This window comes from Hylobates moloch, unplaced genomic scaffold (genome assembly GCF_009828535.3).
Source record: "Hylobates moloch isolate HMO894 unplaced genomic scaffold, HMol_V3 SCAFFOLD_5, whole genome shotgun sequence".
NCBI classification, from domain to species: domain Eukaryota; kingdom Metazoa; phylum Chordata; class Mammalia; order Primates; family Hylobatidae; genus Hylobates; species Hylobates moloch.
This window is the reverse complement of record NW_026652280.1, coordinates 94,990,813-95,011,676: the sequence shown is the minus strand read 5'-3', so window position 1 is coordinate 95,011,676 and position 20,864 is coordinate 94,990,813. Positions and strand designations below refer to the sequence as shown.

At 53.3% G+C, this 20,864-nt stretch overlaps 1 protein-coding gene across 1 annotated transcript in view; it reads left to right on the top strand.

Moving 5' to 3' along the window:
- The first annotated feature begins 657 nt into the window (after positions 1-657).
- The window catches only part of VANGL2 (VANGL planar cell polarity protein 2), a 28,404-nt gene continuing 8,197 nt past the window's right edge, over positions 658-20,864 (top strand). Inside the window, exons 1-5 of the mRNA XM_032153980.2 lie at positions 658-962; positions 15,740-16,000; positions 16,154-16,274; positions 19,106-19,713; positions 20,512-20,648. Of these exons, the coding sequence (XP_032009871.1) occupies positions 15,930-16,000; positions 16,154-16,274; positions 19,106-19,713; positions 20,512-20,648 (937 nt within the window). The 5' untranslated portion in view covers positions 658-962; positions 15,740-15,929. The remainder of the gene's footprint in view (positions 963-15,739; positions 16,001-16,153; positions 16,275-19,105; positions 19,714-20,511; positions 20,649-20,864) is intronic.

Sequence of the window (20,864 nt, the reverse complement as noted above, 5' to 3'; positions counted from 1 at the left end):
ATTAATCCCAACACTCAAACCAGAGGGGAGGAAAAACGTGTTAATGAGGGAGCGTCCCAGACTGACTGGGGCGGTCGCTGCTCGCAGCTAGAACTCCAAGTAATTAAATTATTTTTGGAAGGAGGGGACATGGTGGTGATGGTGTCAGGGAAATCCCCGTATGCATGGGAAGAGGCGTGCGTCTCTCGCCACTAATTAAAATCAGGGATGACCCTCCCTTCTCGGACCCCTAGGGGGAAAAAAAAAATCAATCTTCCCACGTCCCAGATTCCATTGGATTTTGTGTAGCCGGGTCCGTGGCCCTAAAGAGAACATGGCCAGCCCCGGGGATCTGGGGGCTCCTTTTCCGACAGGAGGGGTCGAGGAAGACAGCCCCAGGAGGGACTGCGGGCTGGGCCACGGCCAAGAATCGAGGCATTCCCCTGCCCACCGTTCGGGACCCGAGTGTCAGCCCCACCGCGGATTCCCAGGATCGGGGAGGCCCGCGGGGCATCTGAAGGCGCAGGGCTGGGGGAGCGGCGACTCCGGGAAGAGCGGGGCCGCAGACAATGGACGCGGCGGTAGGAGGGGCGGCGACTGTGGGAACAGCCGGGAGGCGGCACCCGGGAGCTCGCGCTCCCCCGCCTCCTGCACCCCCCACCCTCAACCCCTCCCCCCCTCCGCCGCCGGCTCCCGATCTGATTCCTGATCCTTGATTCCTTGATCCTTGGTCCTGCCATGGGAGCCTGAGAGCCCCCATTCCCCCCTGGCCCCCAGCCCCCGGGGCCTTGAGGGGGAAGAGGCAGCGGTCTGGGACGGAGCAGGGGGTGACCAGACTCAAGAACCACCCCCTCAACATCCCCCATCGCGCGCGCTGCCTGTCCGGGAGCGCCGAGTTCGGAGAGACCCGGAGCGCTGCGGATACAAAGGCGACGGGCCGAGCGGGGCGCCCGCGGAGCCCACCCGGCAGTTCGCAGCGGCGGGTGAGTGCCGGGCCGCGGGGGCGCGGGCAAAGTTTGAAAAAAAAAAAAAAGAAAGAAAGAAAGAGAGAGAAAAAAAGAAATGGAAAAGGAGGAAAATCATGCAAGGGGCCAGGGGGTGCCCGACCCCAGAGCGAGCGGGGTGGCTTATGGGGGAAGGGGGGCTGGACTCCGGGCAACCCCCTTCCGGTCCGCTTCCCCACTGCACAGCGGAGTACCCCCCCAACTTTGGGGAGGGGAAGGGGCTCGTGGGGAGGGGGCGGAGCCCAGGCCTGGAGAGCCGGGGACTTTCCTGGGCCCGGGCGGGGGCCTTAATGATCCCAGGGGAGCCGGTTGAAGCCGGAGACTGGGTGCTTGTGTTGGAGGTGGGGGGAGAGGCGTGGAAGGATCGGAGTCTGGAGGTATTGGAAGCCAAGGGTGTTTGGGGTGCATACACCCCTCAGGAGCGTGGGGAGGGACGGTGGCAGGTATGCGTTAAGGGCGTAGAGTGGAGTCAGGGGGGCGGGCTGGGCAGAGTAGATAGGGTGTATGTACAGACCGAGGATGGGGCTGGAGGCGGTAGACTGTGTATAGGAGCCGAGGGGACAGGCGCTGGCGTCCCTCTCCCCACTCATATTTACGCATTTAGGGGACTGTGGGCTCTGCGTTAGTGAGTTTTGAAGGGTTGGTGGAGGATCCGTGTGCATGATTCTTTGTTTTGGTGTGTGTGCACGCCTTGACGTGCTGCATGTTCCTGCAGGTGGGCCCCTGGTTTGGATGTGTAGGTGTTTTTCTGTGCTTGAGTGTGTGTGCACCCAGGGAGCGGCTGACCATGCATCTGCTGTGTGTCTGGATATGTGTTTATATGTATACTTAGGGGAAGGCATGTATGTCTATGTGTGTGTACTGGGAGAGGGGTTCACGGGAAAGAGGTGTGTAGGTACCGAGGAAGGTGGGTGTGTAAGAGCAGAATGGAGTGTATGTGGATAGGTGTGTGTGCACCTGTGTACTGGGAAGGGGTGTGAACCTGTGTTCTCTTGTGTGTAACCTGTGTTGATGGGTATCAGATCAGTGTGTGTGCCTGCCTTAGCTGGTATGTATGTTTCTGAGTGTGTGTCGGGGGTACCTCTTGTCTCTGCAGGCAGATTTTCCTGGCAAAAATCCTGAAAGGAAGGCTGTCTGCAGGATTTTGAGACTTCGTGGATGGCCTCGCCTGGGTTTAGGAGTAGTGCCTTAAGTATCTGAGACCTATGGGTGGGAGGGAATGAGTTGTCTTATGAAGTGCCTGTTTTTGGGGGATGGGTTTTTCTGGAAGAGGGCGTGTGTTGTGGGGAATAGGGAACAAGGGGTCTGGTTGTAGTCCTAGAGGAATTTGGAAGATTGGCGGGGTCAGGGAGAAGAATAAGAGGAACTTCCTCCCCCATCATCATAGGCTGGGTTCCAGCGCTTGGAGAGGCTACATTCTTGGATTCCCAGCCTTAGTTAAAAGCTTCAGGCCACAGTTCTCTTGGAAAGCCATCTCAGAGTTTGCTGCTTCAGAGCCTTCTAACTCTGCCCTGACTCTAAGATCCTAAAGTTCCTGAGGAGTCTTGAGATTTTGGTGTGGGATGGAAACAAGAGGAGGAAGCATGTCTGGAGGGATGAGACCTGGTGGGGAACAGCTTGGGTTCCCTGCCCATGGGGTTGAGAAGGTGGCATAGGGTGTTTCTTCAGGAGCTTTTGCAAGTGAATCTGTGTGGTTTATCACATAATTTCCCTTTTCCCTGTTATGAAGCATGATTGAGATGGAGCTGTGGGTGTGGGGCCAGGGCTGAGTGTCTGTGTGTCGGGAAACGGCCAGGTACCCATTTCAGGCTATAGTGCTATACTCCATCATGATAGTGTGGTGGGAAGTCAGTGACTATCCAGGAAGTGAAGGTCTCTTTCCAGCAAGAAGCCACAGCTCCTTTGTCTCCCTGTCGTCTCTCATCCTTTCTCGTTTGGGGTGTAGGGAAGGGGTTGCTCACCTCTTCTTTAGGATACCAGCCTTGCCCCATTGCACACTCTTGCAGTTTTCTTTTTGCTGCCAGTGGCTGGGTTGAGGCACCCAGTTTTAAGAGCTGAGGTGAGATTGCACATGCCCATTAGGGTCTCTGGGCAATTGCAATTGGAATGTTAGAGTCTCTAATGGGCATGTGCAATTGGAATGTTCCCTCTTTAGTCCTCAGGGCTCCCTACCCTCCCTAAGGCCTGGAGATAAGAGTAGTAGGGGTTAGAAAATGTTTGAATGAGGAGAGGAACGGGGCAGAGTAGGAAAAGACCTTTTTTTTTTTTTAATGGATCATTCCCCCAAACCCAACACCTGTCTGATAGTTTGGGCTCCCAGGGCTAGTAAGGCACTTGCATCTAAGATGGTGTGCCCTGGCCCTCTGGGGTACCTTGTATGCTCTGTATACACTGATCACATGCATGATATATTATACTGGTGGGGGCTCTTTTCCAAAGAGGAGGAATTGTGATCAGATAATAGGAAATGCCATTTCTGAAAGTACTTCCAGATTGGGAGTCAGTAGCCACGTTGGCCCCTCCTCACCCATTGTCTTGCTCCTGACTTCTATTTCCTCTAATTCTTCCAGGGCAGGCCTCTCTGGTGTGTTTGCCTCTCCTCCTGATCCTTTTAGATCTGAGGAAATATCCCCCCTTCCCTGGCCCTAGAGCAGGACAGTTTTTTATCTGCTCATCTGGTTTCCAGGTCCTTCCAGTTAATGGGGAGGGAACTTGGCTAACAGAAGCTTTGGCAGGGAAAAGGAAGAGATCTGATCCCCTCTGAGTTTTAGGGACTCCAGTCTTCTCCTTCCCTGGAGTGTTCGTCACATTGTGAGGCCAGAGAAAGGAGGCAGAGTTGGTTGGAATTAGTACGTAACAGTGGTGTGATCTGGGCAAGTAAAAAACCCCATTCCCCAGCCTCTTAGGTGTCTTAAGGCACATCCTCCAAGCCTAGACTGAGCCCTTCCACAAGGAATCCCTGGTCCCCCACCAAGTGGCTTTCTTCCCTGGTTTGCTTTTAAATTCTGGGTTTGCCACTTTCTAATTTTGTGACATCAGACAAAACTGGTAACTTTTTGAAGCCTCACCTGTAAAATGGAATTAATAATATGCCCTACTTCTTGGGGTTATGAGGATTAAAAGAAATAATAGAGAAAGCACATTGCACAGTTCCTGGCACATAGTAAATGTTAGTTTGATGGTTCGGATTCTGAGGGATAATCATCGTTAAGGGAGACAGGTCGGAGTCGGGACAGGAGAACTAGGCTTTGGTTCTGATCTTCCTCTGGCCGACCACATCAGGCACTCTCTCCTATCTGCCAGGTGCTGTGTGAAGCACAGGGGATGGAGGGGCGAATAAGACATTTTCCCAGGGGAGACATGCAAAAACATGTTGACTCACTGCAGCCCAGTGAGTGCTGTGTGGAGGTGTGTTCAGGAGGCCACTGGAGCATAGAGGAAGAGTGCTTGGCCCTGGGGTGAGGTGCCAGGAAAGGTTCCTGGAGGAGATGCCCCATTAGCTGGATTTTAAAAAATTTAAGGTGAAATTCACATAATAGGAAATAAACCATTTTAAAGTGAACAGTGGCATTTAGTACATTCACAGTGCTGTGCAACAACCACCTCTGTCTAGTCCCCAAACATTTGCACCATCCTGAAACAAAACCCATACCCATTACGCAGTTGTCCCCATTTCCCCTTACCCCAGCCCCTGGCAACCACCAATTTGCATCCTGTCTCTATGGATGTACCTATTCTGGATATTTCATACAAATGGAATGATAGAATGCGTGACCTTTTGAATCTGGCTTCCTTCACTTAGCATAATGTTTTCCAGGTTAATCCACATGGTAGCATGTAGCATGTATTAGTGCTTCATTCCCTTTTATAGCTGAATATTATTCCCTTGTGTGGATAGACTTTACCTGGTTAAAGGATGAGTTAGGCCAACAGGAAGGGTCTTAGGAGGGCACTGCTGGTGGAGGCTGAGCATGAGCAAGAAGGCACACAGGGTGTTTGGTAGTCCTGTACCTTGAAGTATGAAGTGGGGATTTGGCCTCAGTTTCTCTGTCTATAAAACAAAATTAATCATCCCTTTCCTGCTTGTCCTTTGGGGTTGGTGGAGTTGGAGGTATTAGGAGAGAAGAGAGGCTAGGGTATTATTGCCTCTTCTCAGGGTCTGGGCTGGGGATGGGACTTTTAAAACTTGCTCTTTCCTCCTCTTTCCTGGGCAGCTCACTCCTGTATGCATCAACCCTCATCCTTGTGGGGAGCCATCTCCCTGTTCACTTGGCATCAGCTTTCCCTCTCTCTGAATTGACCTGAAATTTTCCCTTTTACCTTCCACTGGTGGGTAACCCTGTGCATGATGAGATTTTGGCAGCAGAGGTGAAGGAAAGGCCTGGGAGTGAGTCCTACTCGCATTCTACCCTACGGCAGCCCTCCCCTTCTTTATCCTGTCTCTTGGTGATGTGGCTTGGGCAGCCCTCTCTCACCTTCTCTGTTGTGGTCTGGATAGAACTGTGGTGGGCCAGGGAGAATTTTTGCATTCCTTGTCTCTACCCTGCTTGGTACAGAGTTGGAGGCAGAGGCCCTTTATGGTGGGGCCCTTTGGAAATGAGGTTTTGCTGTGCTTTGTCGGATGCCCCTGGCAAGATGGGTAATTACAGACATAACAGCCGGGAACTGGTTTGAGAGAAGCAGGCTTCGAGTCAGCAGACCTGAGGATATCCTGGTAATCAGGGTGGGGCAGGGAGAGGGGAGAGTGGGACGAAGCTGGGGCTGGATAGGGTGGGAGGCTTGGGGCCTCCTTCCCCTGCCACTCCACACACAGCTGGGCTTAGAGCCTAGTGGAGAGTGGGAGGTGATTGGAACCCAGGTCTGCTTTACTGTGAGGAAGGAGGAAGGAGAGGAGGAAAGGTGGGGGATCCAAGGGCCTCTGAAGAAAGAAGCAGAGAGGAGGAAGAGGCATTTTGGTTGCTCTCTCAGGCAGTACCTGGATGTGGTCTAATTTAGAACAGGGCCAACCCTGCACCTAGAGGTGGTTCCATCTTATTTTGGGGTGTTTCTCCTTACAGTGAGGTTATGGGAGCAGGAAGTGGGGGGGATTGGCTGAGGACCCACTAAAGGAGAAAAGGTGGGAACTAACTTTTTTAAAGCATCTATTGTGTTCCAGAATCTGTAATATTCTGCATACATTATTTTGCTGAAAACTCTTAACCTTCTGAAGTAGGCACTATTATTCCCATTTTATAGATAAGGAAACTGAGGTTTGGAAAAGGGGAGCGACTCACCTGAGATTACATAGCTTGTAAAAGGCTGTGCCAGGTCTGACTTCAGTGCTCTTCCTTTTCCCAAAGTCTCTTCACCTTCCCCTACTGTCATTCCAGTTCGGTCTGATTGCTCATTATTGCCTTTAATCTTGCACTTGAGTAATTCCCCCATTTTCTGAAAACCAAACATGAGTCTAGTGACAGCCTGAGGAGTAGAGAAGCCTACTCTTGAGGGTGGGAGTCAGAGAACGATCTCATTTCCAGGAGGAGCACCTTGGTGTCATAAGCCTGGGGTGGGGCCAGCATCTGGGCAGAAACCTCTCCTGGGGTGGGTCTCTTTCTCCTCGCTGGGCCATGATTTTGGATGGGGGTTGGGGGAAGGGAGTGACTGTAGGCTCTGGCCACCATGGCCCGTGGGGTCTTGTTTGTGACTGGGAGGAGCCTGGTCCTTATTGTCTATAGGGTTTTCTCACAGCCCCTAACAATGTCCTTCAGACTCCTGTTTTCACCAGAGTGTTCTTGGCTCCCTCAGCCTGGTCAGAGAGAGAGGGTGTGTTTGTTTGTGGGTCTAGGGATGGGGTTCTGTTTTTTTTTTTCTTTGAGACAGAGTGTCGCTCGTTGCCCAGGCTGGAGTGCAATGGCGCGATCTTGGCTCACTACACCCTCCGCCTCCCTGGTTCGAGTGATTCTCCTGCTTCAGCCTCCCGAGTAGCTGGGATTACAGGCATGCACCACCATGCCCGGCTAATTTTGCATTTTTTGGAGAGGCAGGGTTTCACCATGTTGGTCAGGCTGGTCTGGAACTCCTGACCTCAGGTGATCTACCTGCCTCGGCCTCCCTAAGTGCTGGGATTACAGGCGTGAGCCACCACGCCCGGCCCAGGGGGTCTGGTTTTCTAGGGTAAGTAGGGTTTAGATAGGAACAGGTGCTGAGCCCGAGGTGTGAATGCAGTCACTTAAAAAACAACAGACTGTGAACAAAAACACGCATTTTGTTACCTGCTTTACTTCAGGAATGGAGGTGGCAGATATAAGGGATGGGGAAGTTGAGAATTTTCAGCAAAGAGTGAGAATCTCAGGTAGGGGGGTGGTCACGATGGTGGAGGCTGGCTGGTACTTGGGCCTTTCAGCTGGCTCTGGTTTTCTAGATAAGAACTGGCCAAGTTGCCAGATCCAAGGCCTTGGGCTGAGGCAACAGGAGGTTCTCAGGATGGGGATACCCAGCCCTGCCACCCTCATCCCCAGTCACACTGCATCTCACACCCTGAGGCCCGCTCTACTGCTTTCCTACAATCCAGCCTTTGCTGACAGTGCCCCCATATGTTCTTCCCCCACACTCCATCCTCACAGCTCAACTCTCCCCATCCACAGCAAGCCCGAGGTTGGCTAACTTCCCCTTCCCAACTAGCTGCTTTTCACATCTTTGCACCCCAGGGCAGGGGCTGGGTGAGCAGGCTTTGAAGGTCTTTTGGGGCCAGGGACAGTTGGGGCCTATCTCGAGCAGCAGGCTACGAAGAGGGAGGCATTTGTTTTTGGAGTGCACAGGAAGCTGGCTTATGGGTCAGCACAGCTCACCCACCTCCCATTGTCCACCCTCTCCCTGAAGACACCTCAAGCTGCCTGCTTTCCTTCTTGGTTCTTCCACAGCTCACCTGGTGGGCAGGTAGGGGCCAGTTCTCTGCCTAAGCCAAAGGAGGAAGCAGCTCAAAGCCCAGTGGTGGAAATTGTGGGGCCTGCCCGTTGATAAAAATTAAATGGAGAATCCAGAAGCCCTGGTTACCTTCCCACCAGCTTACTGTCCTGTCTTCCCACTGGCCCCCACCTGGGACAGATGCCAGGGGGATTACTCACCTTTTCTCCTGCAGCCTTTCCACCCCCAGTGTTCTCTTCAAGATGGACTAGGAATGGGTCTGGGGAAGGCTAGGGAATGGGGTGCTATGGGACATGAATGTGCACACGTGTGTACTTTTATGTGCTGTGTTGGGGGGCAGGTACCTTCTGGGAGCTGGGATGGGGGTGGGGGTGCCAGAGAGACAGCAGAGCAGGTCTCTACAGAACCTGCCTAGCCAGGGTAGGTGGAGCTGGGTGGGGCAGGCAGGAGTGATTCCAGGTTTCAGAGGGGGAACAGAGTGTGGGTGTATGTGTGCGTGGGTGGGTGTTTTGGTGTGTATGTGGATTTAGAGGTCCCCAGCCTCACCCCCGGCCTTAGACTGAGGGAAATTAAGGAAGTAGATGGAAAGGGGCTTGGCTCTGGCTTCCCCAACTGCTTTTGAATTAGAATGCAAGCTCAGGTATCCTGGCCAGGAGCCCAGTCTGTGGGCCCTTCCCCTGCGGTGCACCCTGCACTGGGGTCTGCTTGGTGAGAAGCTGCTCTGGAAGCCTAGATGCCTGGATGACCCAAGCACGGCCAGGATCCCACCCCTCCTCTGCCACTCAGCCCAGTGAGGAGAAGGATCCTGCCCCCACCCTGGGGCTATGAGGATGGTGAGCTCATGTCTGGGGCTGTCCTGGGAGAATGCCTGGTTAACAGGGTGGGGGTGGGGCACCTGGTGCGAGCTCCTGGGCTCTCTGCTCTGCCCTTCCCACCCCTCAGCCCACCAAGATCCAGCTGTTCTCTCTGGCCTCCTGGGCAGCACTGTCACCCAAGGACAGCCCTTTTCAGGGTTTAGGATTGAGGGTCGGGGCAAAATCTCCATCCCATTTTTGGTCCAGGGCCGGAGCTGGTCCTTGCCCACTCTGTACCTTAGTCTTTTTGGTGATAGCAAAAGCCCAGCCTCTCTGGATGGGTGGCTTGCCCACAGCCCAAGGCTGGATGGGGATGAAGGAATATGAAGGTTCTTAGTCGTGGTAGATGGATGGGTGCAGGAACCACCCCTTTTGGGGATAGAGGCTCTTTGGTTCAGGCTGTCTTAGCTGAGGCCTGTCTAGTCTCTGTCTGTTTGTCCCTGGTGAGAAGAGGGGGCGGGACGGAGTCAGCAAATCCTCTCCTGTCGTGGCCCTGTTGCAGTTGTGGCTACTCAAGGAACCAGCGTCCAGAGCAGCCTCACGGAGAAACCTGGTCTCACTCCAAGAGGAGCATTTCTCAAAGTCAGTGTTAGCACGATCTTCCAACAATCAGAGGAGGCCAGAAATGGGCTGCCATAGAAGTAGTGGCCATGGGCTAGTCACCTTCTCTCTCTGGGTCCCACTTTTTTATTTGTAGAATTTGAGGTTGTCCCTCTAAGGCCCCTTTCAGCTTGGTGCTGGAAACTGCTGAGAAGAGGGTGGCTCAGCCAGCTGTGTCCTCCTGAAGGGGAAAGGGAAAGGGAAAGGGGAAGGGGTGTCAGGGGAATGATGTGGGCATAGTCAGAGGTTCAGGTACTTTCCTCGTGTCTGTGGAAGCCATGTTGGATGTCTGCATTTTCAACCCACACCCATCAACTTCAGCCCCGCACCAGGGCCTGACAGCGCTGCCTGGGTTGAGCACATCTGTGAAACTCAGGGGAGGTGTGTGACAACGAGGAAAACCAAGCAAAGCTCTGAAGTGCGACAGCCGTGTCCCGAGTCTCTGCTCTGCCTTGCACTGGCCTTAGGCCTTGGTGAGGTGCTCTGACTGCACAGAGAGCTAGCCCCTGGGATCCTGAGCTGGGAGGTTGGACCCTGGGCTTAGTTCTTGCCACCTCCACGGCTGAAGGTGGGCTTCCAGCACTTTGAGTGGAACTTATATTGATATCCTTGGACCTTGGCACTATGGTTGGTGATGATTAGGGAGCCAGGCAGCTAGGGGGTGCCCACATGTATACCCCTGCCCACGGGCTGCAGTGGGAAAGGGGTGCAGGGCATATGCAGGAAGACCCAGGCTCCTGTGTAGGAATCGGAGACTTTTAGTGGGCAGGGGCCCACAGACGACTCTTCAGGCAGGTTCTGAAGCAGTAATCACACCCATTTCCCTGTGTTCAGGCAGAACCACCCTTCCCTAATCCCTGACTGTGGAGAGGAAAACGGTCCTATCAGAGATCTCTGCTCCTGTCTGAGGAGAACTTGAGGCTTCTTGTCCTCTTTCCCATCGTCTTCCTGTCTGGCCGGAAGTCTTTTAAAAATCAAACCCAAGCACCCTCTGCAGCTGCTTCCAGCCCTGTCCTCAGTGGAGATGAGGAACAATAGGTGCCCTTTTTAGGTGCATGTTTGTGCTCTGTCCCTGCCCCCCTTTTCTTCCATGGCCTAGTCACCCTGGTTTCCACAGCTCTTTCTCCCAGCTCCGTCTTCATCTATGCTCTGTCTCATTACCTCACTCCAGGCCTAAAGTAGCTGAGACTGGGCTGCGGGGTGGGCCTGGGCTAGAGCAGTGGCAGGAGGTGGCATCTGCAGCTGCCTGCGTCTGGTCATCGGTCCCCAGCACGCGCCACACATGGGGGTGCTGGCGTTTGTGTTCAACTGCTGTTTGTGCTCAAGTGCTGGCATTTTGCCCACTTGAGCAGCCTTCTTTGAGTGGGAAATGGGAAAGGATTGGTCTGCCCAGGTCTGTGTTTTGGCCAACACCCACCCCCCTTACACACACACACACACACACACACACACACACGCACTACTCTAGGGCCCTGCTCCCTCTGCCTGTTGCCAGGTTCTGAGTGTATTTTTTCCAGAGGCCTCCAATTGTTTCCTGAAGAAACCTGATCCCAGAGCTCAGACAAAAGCTGGGGCCGCCAGAGGAGAAACCCCATTCTCTCCTCCTCTGTCCCTATTGCCCCCACCTCCATAACCTCCCTCCCTTTGGATGCTGGGTATGGGTTCCAGGACCCGGCTGCCATCACCTAGGCAACAGGGGGCTTTTGTTGCTATGGTGATCAATGTGGGAGAAGCTGGGCAGCCGGGACAAAAGCCCCCACATTCCCCCCCACCAAGCTCCCCCCAATCCCCTTGGGATGATACTGAGACACATTCCATTAATTTTATTTCTGAAAGGACTTTGGAGGGGAGAAGGGTCTCCTTTTTGTAACAGGCTCTCTCTTCTCTCCCTCTCTCCTCCCTGGCCTCCTTTTAACCCCAGATAATCCATGGTTGGTTTGAGCAGGGGACTGAGTGTGTGTGTTTGTGTCTTGGGAAGTGGGGGGCAAGGTGAAAGGCAGTGGGGCACATTCCTTTTCTACAGCCTCCCTACAGCCTCCCCCTTCCCCAGACTAGGGCAGCTCCCTGTCCTGCACCAAGTCCGGGCTTCCCTCCCTGTCTCGTCATCCCTCTTGACGTTTCCACTTGTTGATCTCATCCAGTGATCCCCTCCCCCCCATCTCTTCCCTGGGAACGCTGCCCACCCTGGAGACCCTCCAAACCCCTGATCCCTGAGACTGATTAAATAAGGGGAACTTCTGCCCTTCTCTTTACTCCCCTCCCCTCGCTCCTCCCAGGCCCCCCAGCAGCAGTGCTTGGATTAATTCCCTGGGGTACTTGAAGACACAGCAGGCAAGGGTCTCAGAAGTCGGGTTCATTTTTGGCGCCTGTGTTTGGTAGGGAGGAGAGAAGCGTGTTTTGATGCTTTTTGGGCACTCTGACTTGGGTTGGCAGGCCAGGGGAGCAGGATTCAGGTTGAGTCTTTAGTAAGTAGCAGGGGAGGAAGATAGGGGGCACTAGGCTGGGCAGCTCAGAACAAACGGGACTGGCACCCTTGTCTGGTTTGAAATTTATCTGTAGGGGAAATGCAATGGCATCAGTTTACCTCCTGGGTGTGTTTGAAGTGGTGGTTCTGGTTGGTGTGTGTGAGACTTCTTTATTTAGTTGTACTAACAGCAGGGTTTATTTATACCACCTCTTTCCGTAGTCTCAGAGGAAGTGTCTGAGGATTGGAGTATGAGTGATCCTGGAGCTAAAACTTGTTAATTGCTTAACTAATTACAGCTGAACCATTTATAAAAGCACTTCTTTCACCCTCGTCATCCTTATGGCTACCCCGTGAAAAGGCATCATTATCTTCCCTAGTTTACTAATGAGCTTACCAGGCTACAAGCACAGAGGTGTTAAGTAACTTGCACATGGTCACACGGCTAGTCAGTGGAAGAGTTAGGTTTTGAACTCAGATCTTTGAGTGCACATCCCTGGCTCTTCTGGCTGTTGGCTTTGGCAGATGGTGGGTATACAGGAGGATGAGGAGATGGACAGCCTGGGATCTAGTGTGTGTGTCTAGACTGTAGTCCATGGCAGTTGTTTACTTCACCCGCTTCTCTACCCCCATGTCACTCTGTGACCCACTTCTTGTCTTTGAGCCTCCTGGCAAAATTCAGTTTTTATGAAGAAGACTAGAAAGAATAGACTGGAACCACAAGAGAAATGCAGGTGAGATGTCTAAACTATAAGGAGGAGTAGGCCAGTAGAATGGGTCCTCAGGAGAGTGGGTAGATGAGCCCAACATATATTTTTCAGGTAGGGAGATAAATAAGGGTCGTTTTTGTTGCAAAGGTTTTTGGAAAGGCTTATGGTTGGGTTAAGGTATTATGTCCCTGCCCTCTAAGTGTGTCCTTATCACGCACGTGCTTCGACATGGGGATACTGACAAATATAACTAATCCTATGGAGGATTGCCTCTATTGAACTCTGTTAAGAGGATGAATGAATAGATTTCACATGCTTTCATCTCCCTACAGTCATTATAGTTTCCCTGAGAGCCAGAGAGGCGTACAGTCGTGGATGTTTTGGTCAACGATGGACCACATATATGATGGTGGTCCCATAAAATTGTACTATTGTATTTTTACTATACTTTTTCTATGTTTAGGTACACAAGTACTTACCATTGTGTTACAGTTGGCTACAGTGTTCAGTACAGTAACATGCTGTACAGGTTTGTAGCCTGGGAGCAATAGGCTATACCATAAGGCCCATGTGTGTAGTAGGCTATACCGTCAAGGTTTGTGTAGGTACATTCTATGATGTTCCCAGGATGCAGCTGCCTAATGACACATTTCTCAGAAAGTATCCCTGTGGTTAAGCGAGGCACGACTATGTTTATTTACTAGGTTGGTATCAGTTCCTTGCTCTGTGCCCACGGGAGGGGAGATGGATATAAATATGTATCAATCATATTGCTTATTCTCAAATTACTGATGGTTTAGAGTAGTTGGAGTAAAGGTAACTATACAAAGCAAATCCATTTTAGGTTTTTTTTTTTTTTTTGAGATGGAGTCTGGTTCTGTCGCCCAGGCTGGAGTGTAGTGGCGTGATCTTGGCTCACTGCAACCTCCACCTCCCAGGTTCAAGCAGTTCTCTGCCTCAGCCTCCTAAGTAGCTGGGATTACAGATGCCTGCCACCACGCCTAGCTAATTTTTATATTTTTAGTAGAGATGGGGTTTCATCATCTTGGCCAGGCTGGTCTTGAACTCCTGACCTCGTGATCCACCTGCCTCGGCCTCCTAAAGTGCTGGGATTACAGGCGTGAGCCACCGCACCCAGCCCCATTTTAGTTTTTAACATAATCAGCCTCTCAGCAGCATTTGACCTGGTTGACTTAATTCCCACCTCAAAACACTTTTAAATTTCTGGCTGCCTTGAAACCCCACTCTTCTGGCTCCCCTCCTCCTCTGGCCTTCTCATCCCCTTTGCTTGCTCCTTTTCCTCTGGACATGTGTACATATCGGGGTCCTTTATGTCCGTGGAAGAGTTAGGTTTTGAACTCAGAGCCATCTGAGTTCCATCTATCCCCATAGCTTTTCACACCCTCAGTACCTCCAGCTCAGACTCTCCTCCAAGTCTGGCTCCTCTGACACCCGGCTGCCTACTGTCTCATGGCTACTAACTTAGCAGGCTAGAAGCTGAACTAATTTTCTTCCCTCACGGCTGCTTCCTCCCCAGTCTTCCCTACCCTACTGATGGCGCTACCATCTGCTCCCTCGCTCAGGCCAGGGATTCTTGACACTCCCTTCCTGCTCATTAGGTCCTGTTGATTTGACCACCAACGTTAAGTCTCAAACATGACTGTTACTCACTCTTCTGTGGCTCTACCCTTAGCAAGCCTGTACTACTGCAGTTGCCTCCTTACTGATCTCCCTGTTTCTATTTTTCCCTCTTTTCAATCCACATCTGCATAGCTAAAATCCTTCAAAGTTTTCCTGTGGCCTTAGAATAAAATAAAGCTCAAGCTCTTCACCTGGTGCCTGTCTCTGCAGTGCCACCTTTTACGACTCACTCTCTTCCTTAACTCTGGCTCCACTGGCCTTTGTTGGTTCTCTAAATACAACAAGCTCTTTCCTGCCTTTGGCCTTCACACATGTGATTCCTCTGCTCCGTGGGCATTTTCCTGCACTCTTTGCTTGGTTAATTCCTGTTTCTTCTTCAGGCCTCTGCTGAGGTGTCATTTTCTCAGGCTTTCTAGAACTGCTAAGTTTAAAGTAGCCCCTTACTCCATGTGGTGTCTCTCATAGTTTGCTGTTCCGCCCTTCCATCATGCCTGCAATCGGTCGTTTGTACTTATCTGCTTACTTGTTCGGTGTGCTCCTTCCCTTCTAGACTGTAAACTCAGGGTCTGTTATACCACTTTACACCTAGCAGAATACATGGTTCATAGAAGGTGCTCAAACAAGATTTGATGCGTCAATGACTGAAGATAGGAAGTAAGCGCTCAGTGGATGGTGATGGCTGTTAGGGGAGTCAGGGTCAGCGCGGAAGATAACATTGGGTGCTAGAGTAGGCGGGGGCTCCTATGAAGGGGTGGGGCTGGGCTCTGAAGAATGAGCAGGATTTGGGTGGGGGTTAGAGAGAGGAGAGGTCATTCTCCTCTGCAGAATCAGAAGGTGAAGTATGGTTGAAAGATAAGCCTGTAAGTAGGCAGATAAACTTGTGCCTTGCCTGTTTCAGAATTTTAGGCAAGTAGAAACTTGTCTTTTCCTCCCATCCCCCACCATATTATCCATAGTTTCCATCCCTCACCCTCACCTGGGGCTGTGAATATGTGTGGCAGCCTCAAGGAAGCTGCCAACCTGATCTTACCAGTAACACTGGGTGTGTTTGAAATAAATGCTGGGGAGACGGTACCAAGGGAAGCAGCCCGCTGTGGGCACACTCAGAAAGTATGAGTGAGGGGAGGAGGTGTAGCATGGGGAGGAGAGGCCTGGGGTAGCCCCTGGACAGAAGCCCACTCCTTTCTGCTCTCTGAGGTGTCCACTGGTTCAGCCTGTTGGCCTGGCCAGAACCTGCCCTCTTCACGCCTCGGTTTTCCTGGCTGAGAATAGAGAAGCAATGCCCTGCTCCTCCCTTCCAGAGGGCTTGGGGTTGGGTCATTCTGGGTGAGCCTTCCTGCCCTGGGAGCCTTTGCTGGCCATCTTCCCCCATGCCTGAGTCCTTGGCACAGCTTGGCAGGGCTCTTTCTAGAGAAGGGTAGGAGGAACTGGGCCCAGTGGCAGCAGGAACCTGGGTGGAGATATTCTCAGGCTATGGCTGGGCTCATTTGAGCCTCCTGTGGCTGCTGTGTGCGGATGGTCTTCCTCTGCCCTGACCCCACAGGGAGCTCGAGCCGCCTGTAACCAGCTTCTTCCTCTCACCAGGAGCGTCGCTGGATTTTCTCTGAGACAAGCCCACCCGTCCAGCAAAATAGAGTCCCTCAGGGTGACAGTTGACTTCCTGAAGGTGCCTCTTGGCCTAAAGAAGCCGGTGCTGAAGGAGGTGGCTGTGGGGCCCCCCAAGAGGCCCCAGCCTGCGGCCCTGGAGCGCTACAAGGCGCGGCGTTCAGACGCCATGGACACCGAGTCCCAGTACTCAGGCTATTCCTACAAGTCGGGCCACTCCCGCAGCTCCCGCAAGCACAGGTGGGCAGGCACGCAGGGTGACGTGCGTGGCGGAGGGAGGGTTGGGGGCTGTTAAGCGGTGGGCACGTGCAGGGGTGATGGGGTAGAGTGGCTGCTGAGAAGACCCTGGTCCACCGCTGGACTTTCTGTGCCTTTTCTGGCTTCCTGCCGCAGGGACCGCCGGGACCGACACCGCTCTAAGAGTCGAGATGGGAGCCGAGGGGACAAGTCGGTGACAATCCAGGCTCCCGGGGAGCCCCTGCTGGACAATGAGTCCACACGAGGGGATGAGCGGGTGAGCACTGGGAATGAGATGGTCCAGACCGGGCATTTTCAGACTGCTCCTGAGGGGCTGGAGGCTCCACGGAGTGGGGGAGGGCTTGGAAACCTGGTCTCAGACAGCCGCCAGATCGGGGAGTGTGTCTTGTGTTATACTTAGCTTGGCTTAGTGTCTTAAGGTAGGACCTTCAGGAATTTCAGTATAGAGATCCCTCTGGAAGCAGCAGCCTCTCCTTCCTTATCTCCGGAGGAGTGGGGGGTGACCTGGGCTGTGTGATGGGAATTGGCCAGCTCCTCTGGAGCTGCTGCCAGCCAGACAGGCCCGCTGGGAGTCTGGAGCAGGAGGGTGGTGGTGGTGGCTTGGCCTGGGGTGTGTGTGAGCAGAGCTGAGCTTTCCTGGAGCCTTGAGGTGTGGGCGCTCTGTGCCCTCTGGTGTCAGCCTGTAGAATGGCGTCACCTAGATCTTGGGAAAGGAGTATGGGAAGAGTAGATGGAGAAAGGGCAAGGGACAAGAAGTAAGGCTGAGGGATGGAGCAGGGACCCCGGGAGAGAGTTCTCCAGGACAGGGGTGAGCAGGTTTTCTATTCTAACCTCTGTTGCCCACTGTGCCCACCTGGTAGGGAGGACAGTGGGCAGAACACAGTCCTGGAATAGGGCAGAGGCAGGATTTTAGGTGACACTGAGGTTGCCCACGTCTCATTCCCCTTGGGATCATCTTTGGGGGCTGGAGATTCCCACCTCCTTTTTCCTCAGAAGAAATCTCTGTGGCTGACATTGGGAATTCCTGGGCCTTGGGAGCAGGTCAATACCTGAAGGAAATGTTCTTTTTCCCTCTCTCCCAATCCCTTCTCCCTGGGGCCTGGCCTCCTGAGTTCTTGAAGTGACCCTGAGACATGACCAGCTTGCCTGCTGTTGGGGAGGAGATCCCAAGCCCTTGGTCCTTGGAGGGGGTGGGCAGTATGTCTAGGGGTCAGAGGGCAGGGAGCAGACCCAGGGCCTTGAGCTGAAGGCAGTCAGTTCATCCACTTTCTATCTTCACATCAGACTCATTCCCCATCCTGTGGAGAGGAGGTTCCTCAACCTCCTTAATCACTGGTGCTGTCGGGCTGCCTTCATCCTGTAACCTGAACCTCCTGGGTGTCAGGATGTGATTCCATATCCCCAGGCTGTCCTAGGAGTGAAGAGTGTGGGTGCTGAAGGCCGCTGGTGGTCTTGGGACTCCTCTGTGGGATGGCCTCCAGCCACTGCAGATAAACAGCTTGAGCAGACCACACTTAGAGGGGCACCTGGGGACCTCAGCCTGGCCATCTTCTTGCCTCCAGGGACAGGCAGCCTCTGTGCTGTAGACATTTAGATGGCCCAGCAGAGGTGGCCTTGCAGACCAGAGACCCAGAGTGGCCTTGAGTCTGCACAGTATCCTTCACACCTTCACGCCTTTACCCCTGGGGTCTTCTCTTCTTCTCTGTGCTGCTTTGGTCAGGTTACCCCCTTAGTTGGAAACCTTCAGTGGCTTTCCATGCCCGGAGAACAGGTGCTTATTGCCCAGCCCAGCACTGCAGCGTGGCCTGCACAAGCCCTGCCTGGCTGCTCTCTGCCTCACCTTCCTGGTTGCACCTTGCTGTGCTGCACAGGGATCTTCTGCTCTCATAGCCCTTGGATGCCTCAGTTCATGCCATTCCTGCCCTGGAGGCTCCTCCTGTAGCTTCTGCCGAAATCATGGCATGCTGGAAGGAACTTAGATAGGACTTCCATTTTTTTTTTTTTTTTTTTTTTTTTGAGACAGAGTTTCGCTCTTGTTGCCCAGGCTGGAGTGCAACGGTGCGATCTCCGCTCACCGCAACCTCCGCCTCCCGGGTTCAAGCGATTCTGCTGCATCAGCCTCCCGAGTAGCTGGGATTATAGGCATGCACCACCACACCCAGCTACTTTTTTTTTTTTTTTTGTATTTTTAGTAGAGACGGGGTTTCTCCATGTTGGTCAGGCTGGTCTCGAACTCCCGACCTCAGGTGATCTGCCCACCTCGGCCTCCCAAAGTTCTGGGATTACAGGCATGAGCCACTGCGCCCGGCAGGACTTTCAGAATTAATGTTAATGTTTGAGTGATTCATGTGGATCTTGTTAAAATGCAGAATCTGGTTCAGTAAACGAGCGGTGGGCTTGAGGTTCCACCTTTCTAACAAGCTCCCAGGTGATGTCCACACTGCTGGTCCACAGATCACATTTTAAGTAGCCAGCCAGCCCTTAGAAATCATTTAGTTCAGCAGTTCTCAATCTTGGATGACCACTACAATCATCTGGGGAGTTTTTTTTTTTTTTTAAAGGTTCACAAGCAGATCGCACTCTCCAATAATTAGTATTATTTTCCAACCTCCCTAAGTGTTCTAATGTGTGCATCTGGGATTGGGAACATCTTTCTGGGAGCTCCCCTCCCCCAAGGATCAGCTCAGGTCCCACCGTTTCTGGAAGCCTGCCTGCTTGCTTGGCAAGTTTGCCCTTGGATCCCAGTCACTGCCTGAGCAGCTCCTTCAGCATTTGTCCTGTGCTGTCTGCTCTGAGGGTCATTGCAGCATGTGTGGTTTTTTCGTCTCTCACTGACCAGTGTCCAGCTCCCCGAGGGCTCGGGTCTTGGACTTGGCCATCTGCAGAGGCCAGACTTTGACACACATTGGAGCTCAGTAAATACTTTGATGGTTGCGTATTTGTTGATTACCCTCTCTTCTTTCTGCCTTCTCCTTTCCCATGTGTTCTTTTCTGTCTCCTCTCCCCTCATCCTTTCTCCTGTTTCTCTCCTCTTCCTCTTCTTATCCTTTCCTCCTTATTGTGTGGCTGGCCCCCTTCTGCCTGTAGGATGACAACTGGGGGGAAACGACGACAGTAGTAACGGGCACCTCAGAGCACAGCATCTCCCACGATGACCTCACGCGCATCGCCAAGGACATGGAGGACAGTGTCCCTCTGGACTGCTCCCGTCACCTGGGTGTGGCGGCGGGGGCCACCCTGGCACTGCTCTCTTTCCTCACGCCGCTGGCCTTCCTGCTGCTGCCCCCACTGCTGTGGCGGGAGGAGCTGGAGCCTTGCGGGACGGCCTGCGAGGGCCTCTTCATCTCCGTGGCCTTCAAGCTGCTCATCCTGCTGCTGGGCAGCTGGGCTCTGTTCTTCCGCCGGCCCAAGGCCTCGCTGCCCCGCGTCTTTGTGCTGCGCGCCCTGCTTATGGTGCTGGTTTTCCTGCTCGTGGTCTCCTACTGGCTCTTCTATGGTGTGCGCATCCTGGATGCTCGGGAGCGCAGCTACCAGGGCGTGGTGCAGTTCGCCGTGTCGCTGGTGGACGCCCTTCTTTTCGTGCATTACCTAGCCGTGGTCCTGCTGGAGCTGCGCCAGCTCCAGCCTCAGTTCACGCTCAAGGTCGTGCGCTCCACCGACGGCGCCAGCCGCTTCTACAATGTTGGCCATCTCAGGTACTAGCTCACGGCTGGAGAAGGGTTGGGAGGGAAAGGGCATGGGAGGATGTGGAGTGACTGCTAGGGTGGGAGGGTATGATGGTGGGCTGGAGGTGATGGGCTTGGAGGGTTGTGCGGGAGGGAGTTGAGTACTTTGCACCAAGTAGATTTTCACCAGTTTGCTGCTTGATAGGCAGGTTCACGTACACGGTCATGGGGCAAGATCAGTTGGGAGTTATGAGTTGGGAATGAACAGGCATTTAGAGGTAGGGAATATTAGAGGGGGATGGACCAAAGGGAAGAAATATGGGGGGGGGGTGCACAAACAGGGGCTTTTTGGAATCCCCTTTCTAGTCCTTTCTGGGAGGCACAGCTTCTTGTGAGCACTCAGAGAGTGGCCTGTGAAGTGACCTGACCAGAGGAGGGATCCCCAGAAAAAGACATAAGGAGGAGAGTTCTTCAGTTCCCAGTAAACAAGCTACCCCTCGGGGCCACACAGAGTATCAGTGGCACGTCCTGGGTCCTGTAGAGAATCTTGGGGGAATGCTGAATATGAGGTGATCTTTGGCTGGGGACCCAGGCCCAATGCCGTTTCTCTGCTGGGCTTCAGCATGCTGGGGAGGGACTGGCAGGCCCAGCCCTGGGAAAGGCTTGGGAGCCTGGTAAGTAGACCTCAGGCCTGGAGTCAGGCTTCTCGGAAGCACCTTGTCCCTGTCCTGTGTCCTCTCCTGCCTTGCCAACCTGCCCTAATGTGTCCCTTCCCTTGTGCCCCTTGTCTGTCCCTTCTCCCACCCCCTCCTGCCGTCTCCCCCACAGCATCCAGCGTGTGGCAGTGTGGATCCTGGAGAAGTATTACCATGACTTCCCTGTCTACAACCCTGCCCTCCTCAACCTGCCCAAGTCCGTCCTGGCCAAGAAAGTGTCTGGCTTCAAGGTGTATTCCCTCGGAGAGGGTGAGCAGCCCTGCTCCTCTGCCCTTCCCTGTCTCTTCCCAAGCAGGACTTCAAGTTCCCGCCTCTCTCTTACCCTTTGTCCCTTGCTTTTTCCTTTCCTTATCCTATGTTCCAGCTGCTTCTATTCAGTCACTTCCCTTGACTCCAGGTGGCTGATCTTAGCTGCTCATCCTACTTGCTGTCCCTTTATGCTATGGCGTGTCCCTTGATCTGGCT